This window comes from Rattus norvegicus, chromosome 1 (assembly GCF_021556685.1).
Source record: "Rattus norvegicus strain SHRSP/BbbUtx chromosome 1, alternate assembly SHRSP_T2T, whole genome shotgun sequence".
Lineage (NCBI taxonomy): Eukaryota > Metazoa > Chordata > Mammalia > Rodentia > Muridae > Rattus > Rattus norvegicus.
The window spans coordinates 74,339,256-74,357,941 of NC_141534.1; the positions used below are offsets into that span (position 1 = coordinate 74,339,256).

The 18,686-nt window shown below is 35.6% G+C and overlaps 1 protein-coding gene across 3 annotated transcripts; it reads left to right on the plus strand.

Moving 5' to 3' along the window:
* The first annotated feature begins 619 nt into the window (after nt 1–619).
* On the plus strand, nt 620–14,104 carry Vom2r19 (vomeronasal 2 receptor 19). Of its 3 annotated transcripts, none has more exon segments than NM_001430631.1 (6): nt 620–816; nt 1,718–2,009; nt 2,344–3,156; nt 4,447–4,674; nt 11,391–11,514; nt 13,185–14,104. In NM_001430631.1, coding segments are annotated over 6 exon segments (2,574 nt in total).
* The last annotated feature ends 4,582 nt before the right edge of the window (nt 14,105–18,686 follow it).

Genomic DNA, 18,686 nt, shown 5'->3' on the forward strand with positions numbered 1-18,686 from the left:
CAAGGCATTTCTGCATTTCTCATAATTTTTAATCCTGAAGACAGTTTGTTTAAATATTCTATACCTGTCACTGTTGTCACATTGTCCATACTACATTCTCAGTGGATACCAAAGCTCCAAACATGATCGTGCTTTTTTCCTATTTGGGGATTTGTGACAAAAGGGCCGTGACCTCAGATTTTGAGTCCTTTCTAAATCATTAATGCTTGTCTCACAGTGAATCAACTAATAAAATCCATTAATATAATTTAACGTGTTCATATAATCAGATTTTGAGGCAGTTGTGGGACCGAATATTCACAAAGTAGAATCTTTCTAGGGACCTTAATTTTCACCGACACATGTGATGTCATTGAACTACCTGTACTATCCTCATCTTTATTTATCAACCATGTTTATCACATGCGCTGTGCACATGAGATGAAACTTCTCAGGAGAGAGAGTCAATGATTTCTCTAGGGGTGAAGAAACAACTCCAAAAAAGGAAACATGAATATATATGCAGCATCTTCCTCAGTCACAGTGATAATAGTACACGGGGATACTTTGGTAACTGTTTGATTTGCTGATCTGTTTGGCACTTTACAACCAATTTTACCAGGATCAGAGCAGAAAAAATATGTTTACCATAATTTTATTCTTCTTGCTCCTGAACATTCCACTTTTTGTGGCTGATTTTATTTATCCCAGATGCTTTTGGAGAATGAAGCAGAAAGAAGAAAAGAATGGAAACATGGGAATAGGATGTACTTTTTTTCTGCATGCAGTAAAATGGCATTTGGAGAATGAATATTTCAGTCACATTTCGAATATACAGTAAGTTGTTTTGTGTTTTCCATGGAAAGGTAATCATTAATAATTCCCAAAACTACTGAGGATGAGGATAAAGGCAATGCTATGAGTCTTTTGTTATCTGTTTTTTAACATGCAAAACAAGAAATAAGTCCAAATTCTATTAGAGACTTAATGTTATATTACAACTTTAATTTGAAACAGAGTATTTTTTCCATCATCTTCACACATATAGAGATGGAAACTGATCAATACAACAAAGGTGAATATTTATCTATCACATACATTCCTCTCCTAGACAGTTTCCATATCAGAGTAGCCAATAGTATCTTATCAAAAGAATCCCCATACACTTTCTATGACTTTATCCCAGGTGCATTTATGCAAATGGCCATAGGGTCTGCTAATAATCCTTCCATCACAGTGTAGTTTCCAGTGCTATTGTCACTAATGTTGGTGACACACCTAGCTCTGTAGAGCTTTCATATAAACATTCACTTACTTTCATACATTTCCTAGATGTGGTCCCTGTTTATGTTGCATCAAAAATTGAACTAAGAGATCTTTCCACCACTAACTTCATATTTTGATCTTTACAAATTCACTGGATTTAAGGTCTTACAAAGTCCAGTATTTATGCTCTCTTTAGAGTAAGGAAACAATATATGGATGCTGAAGGATGTGTTGCATTCTATGAAAAGTGATATTATTACTAATAGTGATAACATCAATTATGAAGGATGACATTTCACGAACATTTCAAGGATTTATGAACTTCAAGTTACATTTGTCATCTCAATCACATTACACATATTAATATTTATGGGATGGGGACAATGCAATCCAATGCAGGACTTTCCTTTTTATTGATTTCAAATGATATCTGTAAATTGCTGTCCATTATAAACACCCTAACCTTTTACAGAACACATACTGAAAACCACAAGTATGCTCTGGCTTTGGCTTTTTCCATATATGAAATCAACAGGAACCCTGATCTTTTGCCAAATATGTCTCTAACATTTAAATTCTCAGAATATTCTTGTGATTGGGAATCTCAGTTAAACAGTCTCATTTCTATGGGATTACAAAATCATGATATTCTCCCTAATTATGTCTGTAAAGAATTCTCCAAGTGTGTAATGGCAATTACAAGACTAAATTGGGCAACAACTGTGACACTTCACATAATCCTAAACAACTTCATATCTCAGCAGGTAAGGTAAGGTAAGGTTTGGGTTTTTTTTTGTTTGTTTGTGTGTGTGTGTGTGTGTGTGTGTGTGTGTGTGTGTGCACGTATTAGGGGAAGGTTGGGGATTCAATCATGAAATCATATATCTGTTTGTGCCAGCATGATCTTACTAGGCCTGGGCAAAATTCTGTAGTGCAAATGGATTATTTATAAACTTGATAGTGCTTCCACATCACCTAATATGAAAAAGAGATGAGGGAGGAGATAATAGCTAGCTTTGATTTCTAGAACTCTGCAGAAAAATGTGTTTATAAGTTCTTAGGAATACATTGTATCTCATGCTGCTTCCTGTGTTCTAGTTCCTTCATCTTACTTATGGACCCTATCATCCTGTCTTGAGTGATGATGAAAAATTTCCCTATCTATATCAGATGGCCTCTGATGATACATCTCTAGCCCTTGCTTTGGTCTCCTTCATAATTCATTTCAGTTGGAACTGGGTAGGGTTGGTCATCTTAGACAATGATCAAGGCATACAATTTCTCTCTTATTTGAGAAGAGAGATGGAAAAAAATACAGTCTGCTTTGCCTTTGTCAACATTATTCCAGTCAATATGAATTTATACATATCAAGAGCTGAAGTCTATTACAGCCAAATTATGACATCATCCGCAAATGTTGTTATCATTTATGGTGACCCAGACAGTACATTAGCTGTGAGCTTTGGAATGTGGGAATCTCTAGGTATACAGAGAATATGGATCACCACCTCACAGTGGGATGTCACTCCTAGTATGAAAGACTTCACATTTGGTGTCGGATACAGAACTTTTGCTTTTGGACACCACCATGGTGAGATTTCTGGTTTTAAAAATTTTGTCCAGACATTGAACCCTGTCAAATACTCGGATGAATTTCTGGTAAAGCTGGAATGGATGCACTTTAACTGTGAAGTCTCAGCATCTAAATGTAAGACTCTGAAGAACTGCTCTTCCAATCACTCACTGGAATGGCTAATGATACACACTTTTGACATGGCCTTTATTGAAGGGAGTTATGACATATACAATGCTGTGTACTCTTTTGCCCATGCACTCCATGAGATGACTTTCCAAAAGTTTGATAATATGATTCAGGACAATGGCAAAAATTATAGTTATAGCTGCAAGAAGGTAACATTTCTACTGTTAGATTATGTTTAGTATTATCAATACATAGTTTTATGAGACTGTAAAGTGCCCAAAATAAGTGTGCTGCATATTTTCCAAACTCAAAGAATTTTTACTAAGTAAATCGTGATATCAGTATAAAACTCTAATGTTAAGAGAATAGAGTAGGAGGCATTATGCATCAATGTAGCCCTGTGATTTTGTTACATATTAAGTGAATATCACCATATATATTTTAATACTGAAAATATACTGAGTCCATCCACATGAGTCCAGCCAATGATGAGTATTTGTTTATTAAATTTTAAGTATGTTGGTATCATTGTAGGGGATTGTTTTAACTAAAGATCCCAGCTCACGCTGTTCTGCCTCTAGGCTTGTTGAATCAGTTGGTGCTCTGAGAATATGTACACAGAACATAGTGCTAGAATTCAGTGCAATACATTCATGTGTGGGAATGTGTGTTAATGATATTTCTATTGTATATTTATGTTTCTGTGTTTCTGTATATGAGTGTAAATATCTATATCAATGACTACATCTAGATAGAGAAATTTAGAGGGAGATACTAAGAGAAGGGTTTTTATAGATATTTTTGCCCATCTGCCTGTCTATGTCAATAAAAATAGGGTTGTCTGTTTCCAGTTGTTTCTGTATGATGAATTTTGTCAGTATGTATATTCCAGTATATAAATATCAATGCATGTTTCTGCAGGAGCCTCTGTGTTTTGTGTGCTTTGGTGTATGTTATTTTTCTTCATTTTTGCTTGTATGTCTACATACAATATCATCAATTTATCTGTTTGTCAGTGTCTCTATGTAGAGGTCAGTACATATATATGTCTACCCATAAATATTCTTCTATGCATGTCTTTCTGTGTGTGTATATCTGAGTATGTATTTTGTGTGTATCTGTGTCTGTTCGAGGTTTTTCCTGCATAGTCTCTCTCTGTGTACATCTATATTTTCATGTGTGTTTGGGCATGTATATGTATGTTTGTGCAAATATGTATATGCTTCTGTTATGTGTGAACCTCTATATGATTACAAGTCTTTTTGCTTCATGGGTATGATTTATATTACAAATATATTTCACTGTCTACATGCATGATTATGCTTGAGAGTTAATCTATTCTTAACTAAAATAACATCATAATTTTGCACATCTCTTTACTTTCACTGAGAAATTTCACCTAAATATTGTCAATAGAGCTGCCTTTAAGATGAAATAAGAATATATTTTCTTACTTTAAGGAAGAGATTGTACTTTATTTTATGGTGCCTGTCTTACAGCTGTGTTCCTTTCTGAGGAAGAACCCATTCACTAATCCTGTTGGGGACAGAGTGAGTATGAACCAAAGAGACAAACTGCAGGAAGTGTATGACATTTTCTATATTTGGAATTCTCCACTGGGCCTTGAACTTAAAGTTAAAATAGGAATGTTTAGTCCATATTTTCCAAATGGTCAACAGACACATTTCTCTGAAGATATGACAGAATGGGCAGGAGGAAATACACAGGTGGGTTCAGCCCAATTGTATTAATTTAAATTACACTGTCAAATGCATGCATCTAAACTTCCTTAAACCTGGTGAAATGAAATTTATTGTCATGTGAGAGACTAATTTCTAGAATCCTATATTATGCTTATTTTTTCATATTTAAGATGACTTTTTGGAATTCATTGAGGATTTTTCAATAGGCATAGAGTATATTTGCATTATATCAAAACCTGTGCCATTCCTTTAATATTAACTGTTTTAGAAAACAGTTTGATATTATTTCCAGTATAGTAAGAAATATTCTATTAATCCCATTATTGCTACTACAGAGTGATTTCCAAACTGATGATAAACCATTTCAAAGGATGTTTAAAGTCTCTGGCTCTTTGTAAGGACAGAGTAAATTCATCATAACCAAGTTACAATTTTTTGTAATGGAATTTTTAAACCTGTTTTATAACTAATTCTAAATTTCCAAAACCTCTAACTAACCAGGCATTAACATTTTATTACAAAATTACATACCCTGTGAACTACCCTCTGGATTTTTCTGTTTCTTTTTTATGCTGGTATGAGAGTGTTGTCTGCATGTATACATGTGCAACACCTGCATGTGCAGTATATGTGGATAGCTGAAGATTTATTCAAATCTCAGAGCATTTGCAAGAGGTTCATGCCACTTAATGGATGCTAGAAATCAAACATGTGTCCTCTTCATGAATAACACTTGTTCTTCAGAATTTAGCCATGGCTCCAGCCCTGAATCATACCTTGTAAAAGATAATACTTAGTAAAGGAAACTTGTCTCGGCCCATTGATTCTTGCATATTTTATTCAAACACAGAAGTCTGTACTTAGTTGCCTTCTCTATATAGAGAGAATTTGTTATTAATAAAAATTTGCTGTTGAGGAATTTTTAAAATTAAATATCTCATATGCATTTTAGGTATAATATAGGTAGGAATGCTGATGTGATTAGTTTTCAGGTGTCATATTTAAACTGCCCTGTTTCATTTGAAGTAAAATCTCATATTGCTCAGATAGTATGAATTTAAAGTTACTGTTCTTCAACAATGTGATTAAAAAGGCCATTCTTAGGGAAAAGAACATAAGAGCTAAAAGTATACTTGCAGAACTATATATCCATTTAAAGGACAACTTTGAAATCTCCTGGGTTTTCTATTCAGGCCTCACATGAGCCTTATAAACTGTTAACTGGAAGAATATAGATTTATAAAAATGTTAACTGTGTTCTACTCATACATAATGTAATGCCAATATGGAATCTAATATAAAAATGTGAATCATCATGGAAATATTCCAAACATTAGAATCATAGGTTTAAATGAAAGTATGTTCATTGATTCAGGAAAAAAGGAATAAAATAATTATTATAAAAATAGTAAAAAAAAATCAAAGATGGCAGTAATCATCTCTGGGAGGATACAATGAAATTGTGAATAATTTGATACAATGAGACACTGAGAGAGGATATGACAAAGGGATTCCAGTAAGTTACAAAATAATGAAAGAATTTCAAACTAGTATATAAACAAAATAAACCTAAAGAATATCTTAGTGAATAGTCTAACAAAGGGCATGCTCCAGTTTGAGGACAAAATAGGCAGGACATGAAGGAAGAGGCATGAAAAGTAGAAAATTCAAACTACGACACAGATAAAACAACAAGGAAAAGTGAAAGTCAGAGGTGAATAAGGAAGTAGGATTAAAAGATCAAATTTAAAACCACCGGGAACAAGAAAAAGAAGACACTCTAGGTATCCAGAGTATGTCCATTATATTGCAGCTGTACATATCCAAAATAATGTGAAAAATGTAGACCTCTGTCTGCTAGAAACATATAAACAGCAACTTTGAAAAGGAAATACTCAGCTTTAGAAATGTTATAGTCCTCGACAAATTTTACTTAAAATTTATAGTGGGACAAGGAGCAGATATGAAAGCTGAAGGTGAGAACCCTCATTCCTAGAAAGTCCATCTCTGGATGACAGCAGGTTCCACTAGCTTCACCCATTTTTAAATGTACTTAATTAATTTTTTCATTCTTTAACTTTACTTACTGATAACCATTTACTTACCCGTCTCTTCTATTCTTTCTCCTACATTTCACTTCACTCTCATTCACTACTTCATCATTATTCAGGAAAGGGTAGTCTCCACTCTCCAGATATCAATATGCTTTGGCATATCATGTTGCACAACAACTAGGCACAGATTCATATTCTCCTACTGGGATCAGTAGAGGCAGCCCAGTAAGATAAACTGTCACAAAAGAAAGGCACAGAGGAAAATGCAGACCTCAGTATTGCTCTTAGTAGTCCCACGTAAAGACAAATCTACAGAATGGTTAAATGTTTAGAATGCCTAGGTCAGTCCCATGCATTATTCGTGGTAGTGGGTTCAGTCTCTCTGAGGACTTGTGTCAGAAAGTTAGTTGACTCTGTAGGCTTTCTTGGGTTTCTTTTAAGTCTCTTGCTCCTAAAATCCTTCCTTCCCTCCTGTTCAGGATTCCACATGCTCAACCTATTGTTTGGGTATGGATCTCCACATCTGCATCCTTTAATATCTGAGAGATTCCTTTCATATCATGGCTCTATTAGGCTCTTGCCTTCAAGTGTAACAGAATATTGTGTCCAGCATCAGGGGTAAACTTCCTTTCATGGGATGTTTTTCAAGCTAAACCTCTCATTGGTTATCTACCCACTCATCCTCTGCTCCATCTTTCCTCACATGTACCTTTAGGTAAGACAAATTTAGATCAAAATTTTGGAAATGGCATGTTGACTCAATCCCTACCCTGGAAAATTTGCCAGGTTCATGAGGCACCCTATCATGCTTATCTAGGAGACTTAGCTAAAGTCACCCTCATAGATTTCTGGGATTTTCTACAGCCTTAGCTTTTTAATTTCTCTAGACATGCCACCCATCACAAATAATATCTCCAAATATTCTGTACTCCATTCTCCCCCTGTCATCCCATTATATTCTCATCCCACCCAGCTCCATTCAGTGCATAACCACATTAACCAGTGGTGTCTATTCTATTTCCCCTTCTCAGGGGAATATGTGGGATTCACATTTTGCCATATTTTTTACATGGGATTTTTAGGTTTGGCAGTTTTATCCTGCAACAGACATTCTTAAATGAGTAGAATAAAATTTTGTCTTTCAAAAATTAAAAGATATAATTGCCAATCTAATTAAAATATCCAGTGAGTTTATTTCTTATAATGAAAGGAGGCAGAAAAATATTCAGCATGAACACAATTAAAGACCTTAAAAGAACTCCATCATAAATAAAAGTAATATGAGGGATGGAAAGATGTCTCAGAGGTTAAGAACACTGACTGTTCTTCCAAAAGTCCTGAGTTCAATTCCCAGTTACCACATGATGTTTCACAACCATCTGTAATGGGATCTGATGCCCTCTTCTGGTGTGTCTGAAGATAGTGACAGTATACTCATATATATAAAGTAAATAAATCTTTTAAAAAAGTAAGATTAGCATAAGAGGTCAAAATAACCATAAACAACATTCAAATGCCTGACAGAAAAATGTTTATTAATTAATTAATATTAATATAACAACTAAACAATAATTAACAAATGATTTTAGTAATAAGTGAGTATTAATGTTCTTTTTCTCTAATTAAAAACACAATGAGTTTGGTTTATTTTTAACATAATATTTTTATTGATTCCTTGGGAATTTCACATAATACCCAGTTCCCAGAACTTCGATATCTGCCTCTGCATAAGAGCACCTTTCATAAAAATTATAATTAAAAAGTCCATATTCTGTTATTTTTGTACTCAGTGGAACATGGCAAAACGCTCAGTTCCTGCTTTATAAATAGAATGTATTTGTTCCCTCCCAAAGCCTCTCCAGAAGCCCTCAATTGTGAATAACTAACATCGTATTCTTTATCATATATTTTAAGACTTCTTTTGGATTTGCTTCCTGTTTGAACTACTTTTTTTTGTTGGATGCTGTGGAAAGGGTCTGGGTTGGGATGGCAGTAGAATTTGCTACATAAAACTTTCCGGTACCTCACTCACATCTATGAATATACAACCATTCAATTTACTGCAAAAGTAGTTGTCTCGCAGTTTTACAGCATCAGGAGAAAAAATAATGGTGTTCTACATTGTTTATAGTATTAGCAAAGACAGAAACCTTGGCCCTAAATGCAGCAGGGCAACAGACATAGTCAAGGCCCTCAAGAGTCAGGACACCCCATGTACATCAGCATGGTTTCACATTCCAGTCCAGTTCATAAAAATTCCCAAATCTTCACAGTCATATTATGGGCCACGGATATCAACATAGACACTGAATGGTGTAGTAGGACTATGGACCAAGATATGGCCATACGGAGCAGCATTGATCCTGTCATTCCACTTGTCTCTTGTGGAAGTGAAGCTTACTCAGACAAGTATGGCTACAGGAGACAGGATGACTTAAGCAGCTTGGGCATCCACATGGCCTTTGGTGTTATCACAGGTCATGGGCATTGACTGCAGAACATCCAGCCTAGACATTGCACCTTGAGACAGCAGCAACCACAGATATCTGTAGAAATATTGGTAAGAAAACAAACCACAGATATCAGCAAAGATGCTGGGTGCCACAGAACCAGGGTCCAGGATATGGACCTTGGTAGTAGTAATGACCTAAACAGTACCATGGCTAAAATTAACAGCACGGGACACTCACATAGATATGGCCACAGGGGAAATTATTGGTTTACTAATGGTTGACATTTTTATCCCTTTGTCCTGTGGAGACTTGATGCCCCAGAGAAGGGAGATACAAGAAGTTTGAAGTGGAAGTGTATATGGAAGAGTACTCTCTTAGAGGGCAAGGGGAGCGGCAAGGAAAGCAGGCTTGGTAGAGAGGAGATCGGGAAGTGGTATAACATTTGAAATGGAAACAAATAAAATGTTTAACAAAAAAAGGACCCTCCACTGTGGCCTGCCTGGGGGATAATAAAATATCCTTTATATATATGAAAAGAGCACACATATAAAAAGGGGAGGAAGAGAAGCAACAGAATATAGTTGAACAGAAGAAATATAATTAGATTACTGCCACATTGATCCTTGATGAATATGCTTGAAATAATTTTTGACTAAACATCTACCAATATACGTAAAGAACTGAACTAAAATACTAGTCCCTGTGCTCAAATAACTCCATTCCATGACTGCAAGTATGGTTAATCATGTGTATATCAGTTAAGTCTAAAACATCACACAAATAAACTAAAGGATAAAACTATATTTTACACAAAACATGCAGAAAATGCTCTTAAGGCAGTCTAGTATCATTTCAGAATTAAAAAAAAATACAAGTATCTGGCAATCTATGAGAACACATGTTACAATAATGAAGTTGTCTATGTCAAAACAATTGATGAAATAGTATTACATGAACAGAAGAATCATATAATTTCCATTAAAATCAGAAATGAGGCCAAGTTTTGCAGTGGTACCTGCCTTTAATTTGCATTCTTTAAATTATGTGTGAGGAGAATCTCTATGAATTTGTGGCTACTCAAACTTTCGCAGTGACTCTTTTCTAACCCCAGGCTGAAATGGATACTCAACTTAAGTGAAATAAACAGAATTTGGACAAGGAAATGCATCCTAAATATGTCTTAAAATCTTTGTATGTAAGATGAATAATGAAAAGTACTACCAGTAAAAAGAGGAGAAGTCTTGTGCTCTGATCTATAAAGGAAGATGAGAACTACTAATACTATAAAGAGAGACATTCTTTTTCACACAAAAAAGGAAGAGTTGTGGTTAACTAGATTTCTAGAGAACATGAGATGAATCTGTAGATATTACTTAGACTCTGTGATGACAATAGAAAACTGAGAAATAAAGGATGGAAATTCAGAATGAAGATATCAGCAAAATTCCAATGCAGCATGTAGACACCCATCATTAGATTCATTGTAAAACCAAGATTTTCTTAATTTAAGAAATACTTGAATTAACTTCAAGAACTCTAAATCTTCCTCAGTTTTTCCACACCCTTTGCAGGCTCTATGTGAGGCCTTATTTGAGGCATTGTTTCCTGTTTTATATCCTTTACTCCTAATTTACTTCTATGTTGCTGCTTTTAAAGAGTAATTGTATGCAAAGTGAGGAGGAAAGGTCAACTTGACTCATGGATTACACTCAAGAAAAGACATGGATATGGATAATGCAACTGAAACTCATTAAATTCTGCTTACTGGCTTGTTCTGCATGATTTCTAATATAACACTGGCTAGAGACAACACTGTTCCCAATAGGCTGGGCACTCCTACACCAATTACCAATTTAATATATGCCTCACAAATTTGATGACAGGTTAATGTAATGGAGGTAATTTTTCAATTAGGATTCTCTATATCTTTATATCGTATTAAGTGTTTAGGGGACAGAAATTAACTAGAATAACAACGTTAAAATCTCTGTAGTGTTTGCACACAGGACACTAGCAGCTTTTGCTCATGAATTTCAAGGAGTTGGGAAACAATTCAACTTCTCCTCAATTGTTTCCATATATTGATGTCTATCATCATACAATGCACTAGGTAAGATCTGTTAATTAGTTGGTATATATAAAATTAGTTCATTAACATCACGTGCTAATGTAGTATAATTATAGAAGCAGTAAGCAAAATTTCTGTTAGCAGCATATGTCTACTTTTCACTAGATGCCAACGTCTGTATGCAGTGCTGATTGTGGTCCTGGATTTAGAAAATTTGGGAAGGATGGAATGGCAACATGCTGTTTTCATTGCAAACCCTGCCCAGAAAATGAGATTTCTAATGAGACAAGTGAGTGTTTCCTGCTGGAATAAGTTCTTCAAACAGATCATCATCTTGTTTCTATATTGGAATGCTTAAGTGGTCTAAAGTACAAGTTAAAATAAAATATGTCTTGTTCCTAGTTAGTCATTATAGGAATAAAATAATTTAAAATGTCCTTATTAAGAAAAAAGTAGATATTGTTCTATATTTTGCCTCCTTCAAAAGTTATAGTAGATGGAATATTCCCAAATAAATAGTTGTGAGAGGAAAACTTCAGTGCCAGTGTACTCAAGACAAGATATTTTCTAGTATTTAATGTTCTCTACAAATATAGGTAGATCATGAATCTTTAAAGGATTATTTCTTTTGCCTTGATCTATGTACAGTTACATAACTCTAGGCATATTTACATGTACAAAAGCACAAGGAAGACAAAGGAAGCCATGTGACTATGGTCCAAAATAATCCATATTCTCTGTAAATTGAATGAAGATGGCAAATAATAACATAAAATTATTATATATTCAAATTGGTATTTCTTTCCTCTATTCATATTCATTATAGTAATTATACATATTATTAGATAAATTTTTTCCAAAATAAAACACATTAAAATTGCTTTGATCTGAATGGAATTAGCCACAGATTTCAAATGACATTGACACTACCATAGCCCAAGTTAATCAAATACTATTTAGTCAAGAGGAACTAAACACAAATGAAAAGCATGCTGTTATTCTGGTCCATTTTTTATCAACATATATAAGTAAAGTGACATCTCACAGGGACATTTATATGTCAGTAAGACGGCTTAGCAGTTAAATCCTTTCCCACTAAGCATGATGGTATAGGTTTACCTCCAGATCCCATCAAATTGTAGGAGGTAACCAACTTCTACCTGTTCTTTGTAATATTCATGCAGTTTCACATTAGACATAGACATAAGAAATTCAACAACACTGTTTGGAGATAGGTAACCTTGGTGCTATGAAGCAAACTCGAGTATTCGCCAAGACCAACACATTCTGCTCAAAAGCAAGCTTAATTTGTATTCTCTTATAAAATAAATTGATAATGGCTCTCCACAAATGCACTGTTCCATGTAAAAGACTTCTACACTAGGAAGTACATTATCTCTTATGGCAATCATTCAATGACTCAGTGCCATGGCTATCAGATTCCTTCACATACAATGGTGGAAATTACAGACATTTGTACCTTCAGTAATAGGCTGCCTTCTTTTTATGAAAAGGTTTAGGAATGTGGGGTTACTACTGCATAATTGGATAAATTATGAATTTCTTTTAGTTTTGCATGGACAAACACCAATGTTATATTCATATAAATTTCTGGTCTCACTCTCACTGTCATGCTTCCCCTATATAAACACAATTATTATCATGTTAATGAGAACTTCTCTTACTTTTACATGCAAAGACACTAATAAATATAAACACGCATGATAAAAGATCACAACAATACTGTAAAATAGACAAAAATATTTGTTACTTTCATTTCCATAACAATGATTAAGTCCATTACAAAATAGAATCCATTATTTCATGTAGCAGTGACATTCAATGCATTCTCAGCATCTAGACTCATACAAGGCAACACCTCTTCTACATGCTTACATGAAATATCCTATCAGTCAAATTGCTGAAGTTGAACTAACAATACCTTCATTTCTCTATTAGATATTGATTTGTGTGCCCAATGTCCAGAGGACCAATATGCAAACACAGAGCAGAGTCACTGCATTCCCAAAGCTGTTGTATTTCTCAGCTATGAAGAACCCCTGGGAATGGCAATTTCCTTAATCTCGTTGTGCTTCTCTGCATTCACAACAGTAGTTCTTGGAGTTTTTATGAAGCATCACAGCACTCCTATTATCAAGGCCAATAACTGCACTCTTACCTACATCTTGCTCATCTCACTCATCTTTTGTTTCCTCTGCCCCTTGCTCTTCATTGGCCATCCAAACTCTGCCATTTGCATCCTGCAACAAATCACATTTGGAGTGGTATTCACTGTTTCCGTTTCCACTGTGTTGTCCAAAACAATTACTGTAGTTCTAGCATTCGAAGTCACAGCCTCACAAAGAATGATGAAGTACATTCTTGTTTCAGGGGCTTCTAACTACATCATTCTCGTCTGTACTCTCATTCAAGTCACTTTATGTGCAGTCTGGTTGGGAGCTTCTCCTCCTTCTGTTGATATTGATGCACAATCTGAGCATGGCCATATAATCATTGTTTGTCATAAGGGTTCAGTCACTGCCTTTTACTGTGTATTGGGATACTTGGGTACCCTGGCCTTTGGGAGCTTCACTCTGGCTTTCTTTTCCAGAAATCTTCCTGGAGGTTTCAATGAAGCCAAATCCATAACATTCAGCATGCTGGTGTTCTGCAGTGTCTGGGTCACTTTCATTCCTGTTTACCATAGCACCAAAGGCAAGATGATGGTGGCGGTGGAGATATTCTCCACTTTGGCCTCCAGTGCAGGGATGCTGGGATGCATCTTTGTTCCCAAATGTTACACAGTATTGTTCAGACCAGAACAAAATTCTCTTCAAATGGTCAGGGTGAAATCATCTTCCCATGTTCATATTTCATAAATTCTTAAAAATATATACTTGGTTCATAATCACCAAATATTGGATTATATTGCCATACCTATCTGTGTTTGGAATGGCTCTCACCGTTTCCTGTGACTATATTGCCTAGCAATACCATCTTTACTGATATTCCCATTGTCTCCTACAATCTCCTACAATGTTTAAAACAGTCTTCCTCTTTAACAGGAGATAATGAATTCCTGATGCTATATAATAGTTAGAAGAATTATTCTAGGAGCACAGAGGGAAAAGGAATATTTTTACCAACAGGTTGCTAGAATATTTCCAAAGATGAATTGTTGTCCTTGCATTCATAATTACAGCCTGCTCTTACAGGGGGACTGATTCAATACTTAGTCCAACCTATGGATCTTAAAAAACACTTGTACCAATTGCTACAATGAAATAGATGTTCTCTTCTGGATACTATAATTAACTAAAGCTATTTTTCCCATAATCACACACACACACACACACACACACACACACACACACACACACACACATATACACACACAGGAGAGAGAGAGAGGGAGGAAGAGAGAGAGAGAGATGCAAATAACTAAAATTACATAGATTTAAAAAAGATATAGAGGATAGAAGAATGGTACAAAGACTTTATACTGGGAGTTTGCTTCTCCATCTTCCCCTAAGGTGTTAGAATACAGGGACCTACAAAGAAAGGATCAAAAATGGGTAGAGATGACTGGGCTTATTTTTTAGACACTTTACATTATAACGCTCATCTTTAAGTATATCATCAACAACACCCTTGTGAAATTGTCAGAGAAAGAACAGCCTCTTGAAATAATCTCTTCTCTGTGTGGAATTTAGCTGACTCTATGCAAAAGATAAGCTTTGACACCACAGAGTAACCCAAGACAGGCAGGTTGTGCACGTCAGTTCTTAGAACATTCACCATGGGTTTACCCAGAAACTCACAGGGACTACTGGCTATGACATGCTGAATTTAGAGAAGAGAAAAGAAAGAAAAAGGTCAAACATTCAAATAAACACCCCCACACACACACACACTGGTTGAAGCTAAGATAAGTTCCAGCAATTTAACAAATACAAATGAATATATGTTGACACTTAGGAAGAAAGACATACAGTCAAAAACATACATAGTCATACACTTGATGGATGAAGCCCAGCTACTGCCAGCAGTTTCCAAGCAGTTCACATAAACACCTATGTACACATATACACATGTGCACGTGTACAAACATACACATACACATACACATTCTAGTTGGAGGATCAAACAAATTTCCCACAGGCAGGATCCAAGCTTTTGTATATATGTATATTTGTGCATAGATACACACACACACACACACACACACACACACACACACACACACACACTAGTGGGTAGATGTTACAAAGTTCCAAAAAAATGCCTCAAATATTTTTCATATAATGCATATATATATATAAATATATATGTATATATATACACAATTGGTAGAAGGAGTAAGTTGTAAAGCACACCCAGACATCTTTACATACATATATGTGTGAAGATATGAAAAATGGAACACACATTTACACACACTTTACACAGACAAACCCAAACATATATTCATGTAAGTATGTGAATACACACACACACACAAACACACACACATATATATATGTGTGTCTAATCACATACAAAAATACTTACATATATACATATTACAAAGTTCCAAAATTCTCTAACATAAACATAACACAAATGCATACATACACATAGTTGATGGGTGGAAAAATATATTCCAATCACTTTCTTCTTTCTCCCATCTCTTATGTGTTTCAAAGCATAGGAATTGGAGCAATACCACATAGTTCAGTATATTCGTTAAATTGACTACAAATGATATCTGTAGATCTCTGTCCATAATAAATTTTCTAATCTTTTACAGAAATATTGAAAATCAACGATAACTGTGACCTTTGCTTTTCCCATGGATGAAATGATCAGAAACCCTAATCTTTTAACCAAATGACTCTTTAGTATTTGAGATCAGACTTTGCATTTGTAAGAGTCACTCACAATTAAACAGATTTATTCATTGGTCTGCACAAAATCATAATATTTTGCCTAATTATGTTTGTGATTATGATACCATATGCACATTTTTGTTGACAGGACCAAATTGAAATACATCTGTTATAATTTTGACATACCTGGACCTATGCAAATCTCAGCAAGTAAGATACTGTAGAGTGGGAATACATGGAATAAGGTCTCCAATGGTACTATTCCCAAATTCTAAGAACAATGTAAAGATATCAGATTCTGGGATTATGTATTCTATGTAGTTGTAGGACACTATTCCAAGAATTGATGGGGCTTTCACATTTCCTTGTTTGAAACAGAGATGTAGGAAGAAGTGACAGATGAGAGGTTTTCTAGAATATTTTTTAGAAAATTATATTTAACTATTCTTCTGTACATATTCAGCATCATGCTGCTGTCTGGGTTCTAGTTTCTTTACCTTACTTATGGAAATTTCCATAATGTCATGAGTTTACAATTTCCCTATCTGTATCAGCTGCCTCCTAAGGAAACATGTTTTACCCTAGCCCTTGTCCCCTTCATTATTCATTTCAGTTGGAACTGGATTGGTCTGGCCATTTCAATGATCAGGTCATCCACTTTCTATCACATTTGAGAACAGAGATAGGAAAATATACAGTCTGCTTTGCCTTTGTGAACATGATCCCAGTCAACATGCATTTATATATAACGCAATCTGAAGTGCATTACAAACAAATCATGACATCGTCCACAAATGGTACTGTCATTTAGTCTGACAGAGAGAATACATTACCTTTGAGCATTAGAATGAAGATGCAGAAATGAACCCACACACCTATGGTCACATGATTTTTGACAAAGGAGCCAAAACCATCCAACGAAAAAAAAAAGATTGCATTTTCAGCAAATACTGCTGGTTCAACTGAATGTCAGCATGTAGAAGAAGGCAGATCGATCCATTCTTATCACCCTGTAAAAATCTTAAATTCACATGTATCAAGGACCTCCACATCAAACCAGATATACTAAACTAATAGAAGAAAAAGTGGGGAAGAATCTCAAACACATGGGCACTGGAGAATATTTCCTGAGAAAAACACCAACGGTTTATGCTCTAAGGTCAAGAATCGACAAATGGGATCTCATAAAACTGCAAAGCTTCTGTAAGGCAAAGGACACTGTTGTTAGGACAAAACGACAACCAACAGATTGGGAGAAGATCTTTACCAATCCTACAACTGATAGAGGGCTTATACCCAAAATATACAAAGAACACAAGAAGTTAGACTGCAGGGAGACAAATAACCCTATTAAAAATGGGGTTCAGAGCAAAACAAATAATTCACAGCTGAGGGATACTGAATGGCTGAGAAACACCTAAAGAAATATTCAACATCTTTAGTCATAAGGGAAATGCAAAATAAAACAACCCTGAGTTTTTGCCTCATACCAGTGAGAATACCTAAGATCAAAATGCTGGCGAGGATATGGAGAAAGAGGAACACTCCTCCATTGTTGATGGAATTGCAGACTGGTACAACCATTCTGGAAATCCATCTGGAGGTTCCTCAGAAAATTGGACATTGAACTACATGAGGACCCAGCTATACCACTCTTGGGCATATACCCAAAAGATGCCCCAACCTATAACAAAGACACATGTTCTACTATGTTCATAGCAGCCTTATTTATAATAGCTAGATCAGAAAATGTGGTACATCAACACAATGGTATACTATTCTGCTATCAACAACAATGACTTTATGAAATTCGTAGGCAAAGGGACGAACTGGAAAGTATCATCCTGTGTGAGGTAACCCAATTACAGAAAAACACACATGGTATGCACTCATTGATAAGTGGATATTAGCCCAAATGCTCGAATTAACCCAGGTGCACAGAACACATGAAACTCAAGAAGGATGACGAAAATATGTATGCATCCCTCCTTCTTGAAAAGGGGAAGAAGAATACAATTGGGAGGGATTAAGGAGGCAAAGTTTAGAACAGAGGCTGAAGGAACACCCATTCAGAACCTGCCCCACATGTGGCCCATACATATACAGCCACCAAACTAGATAAGATGGGTGAAGTAACGAAGTGCAGGCTGACAGGAACCGGATGTAGATCTGTACTAACAGACGCAGCTTGAATACAGCAAATATTAGGTGAATGCCAGCAGCAAACCACTGAACTGAGTCCGGGACTGCCCCCGTTGAAGGAATCAGCAATGGACTGAACGACCTTGAAGTGGCTTGAGACCCCATGTGAACAACAATGCCAACCAACCAGAACTTCCAGGAACTAAGCCACTACCCAAAGAATATACATGGACTGACCCTGGGCTCCAACTGCATGGGTAGCAATAAATAGCCTAGTTAAGAGCACCAGTGAGGGGCTGGGGATTTAGCTCAGTGGTAGAGCGCTTACCTAGGAAGCGCAAGGCCCTGGGTTCGGTCCCCAGCTCCGAAAAAAAGAACCAAAAAAAAAAAAAGAGCACCAGTGAAAGGGAAAGCTCTTGTTCCTGTAAAGACTGAACCCCCAGTGTATCTG

Coding starts and splice junctions, on each gene's coding strand:
- Vom2r19 (XM_087592144.1), top strand. CDS start 620: ATGTTTACCATAATTTTATTCTTCTTGCTCCTGAACATTCCACTTTTT. Junction 803..1,700: donor AGAATGAATATTTCAGTCAC/ATTTCGAATATA, acceptor TCCATTATAAAC/ACCCTAACCTTTTACAGAAC. Junction 11,515..13,184: donor TGAGATTTCTAATGAGACAA/GTGAGTGTTTCC, acceptor TTTCTCTATTAG/ATATTGATTTGTGTGCCCAA.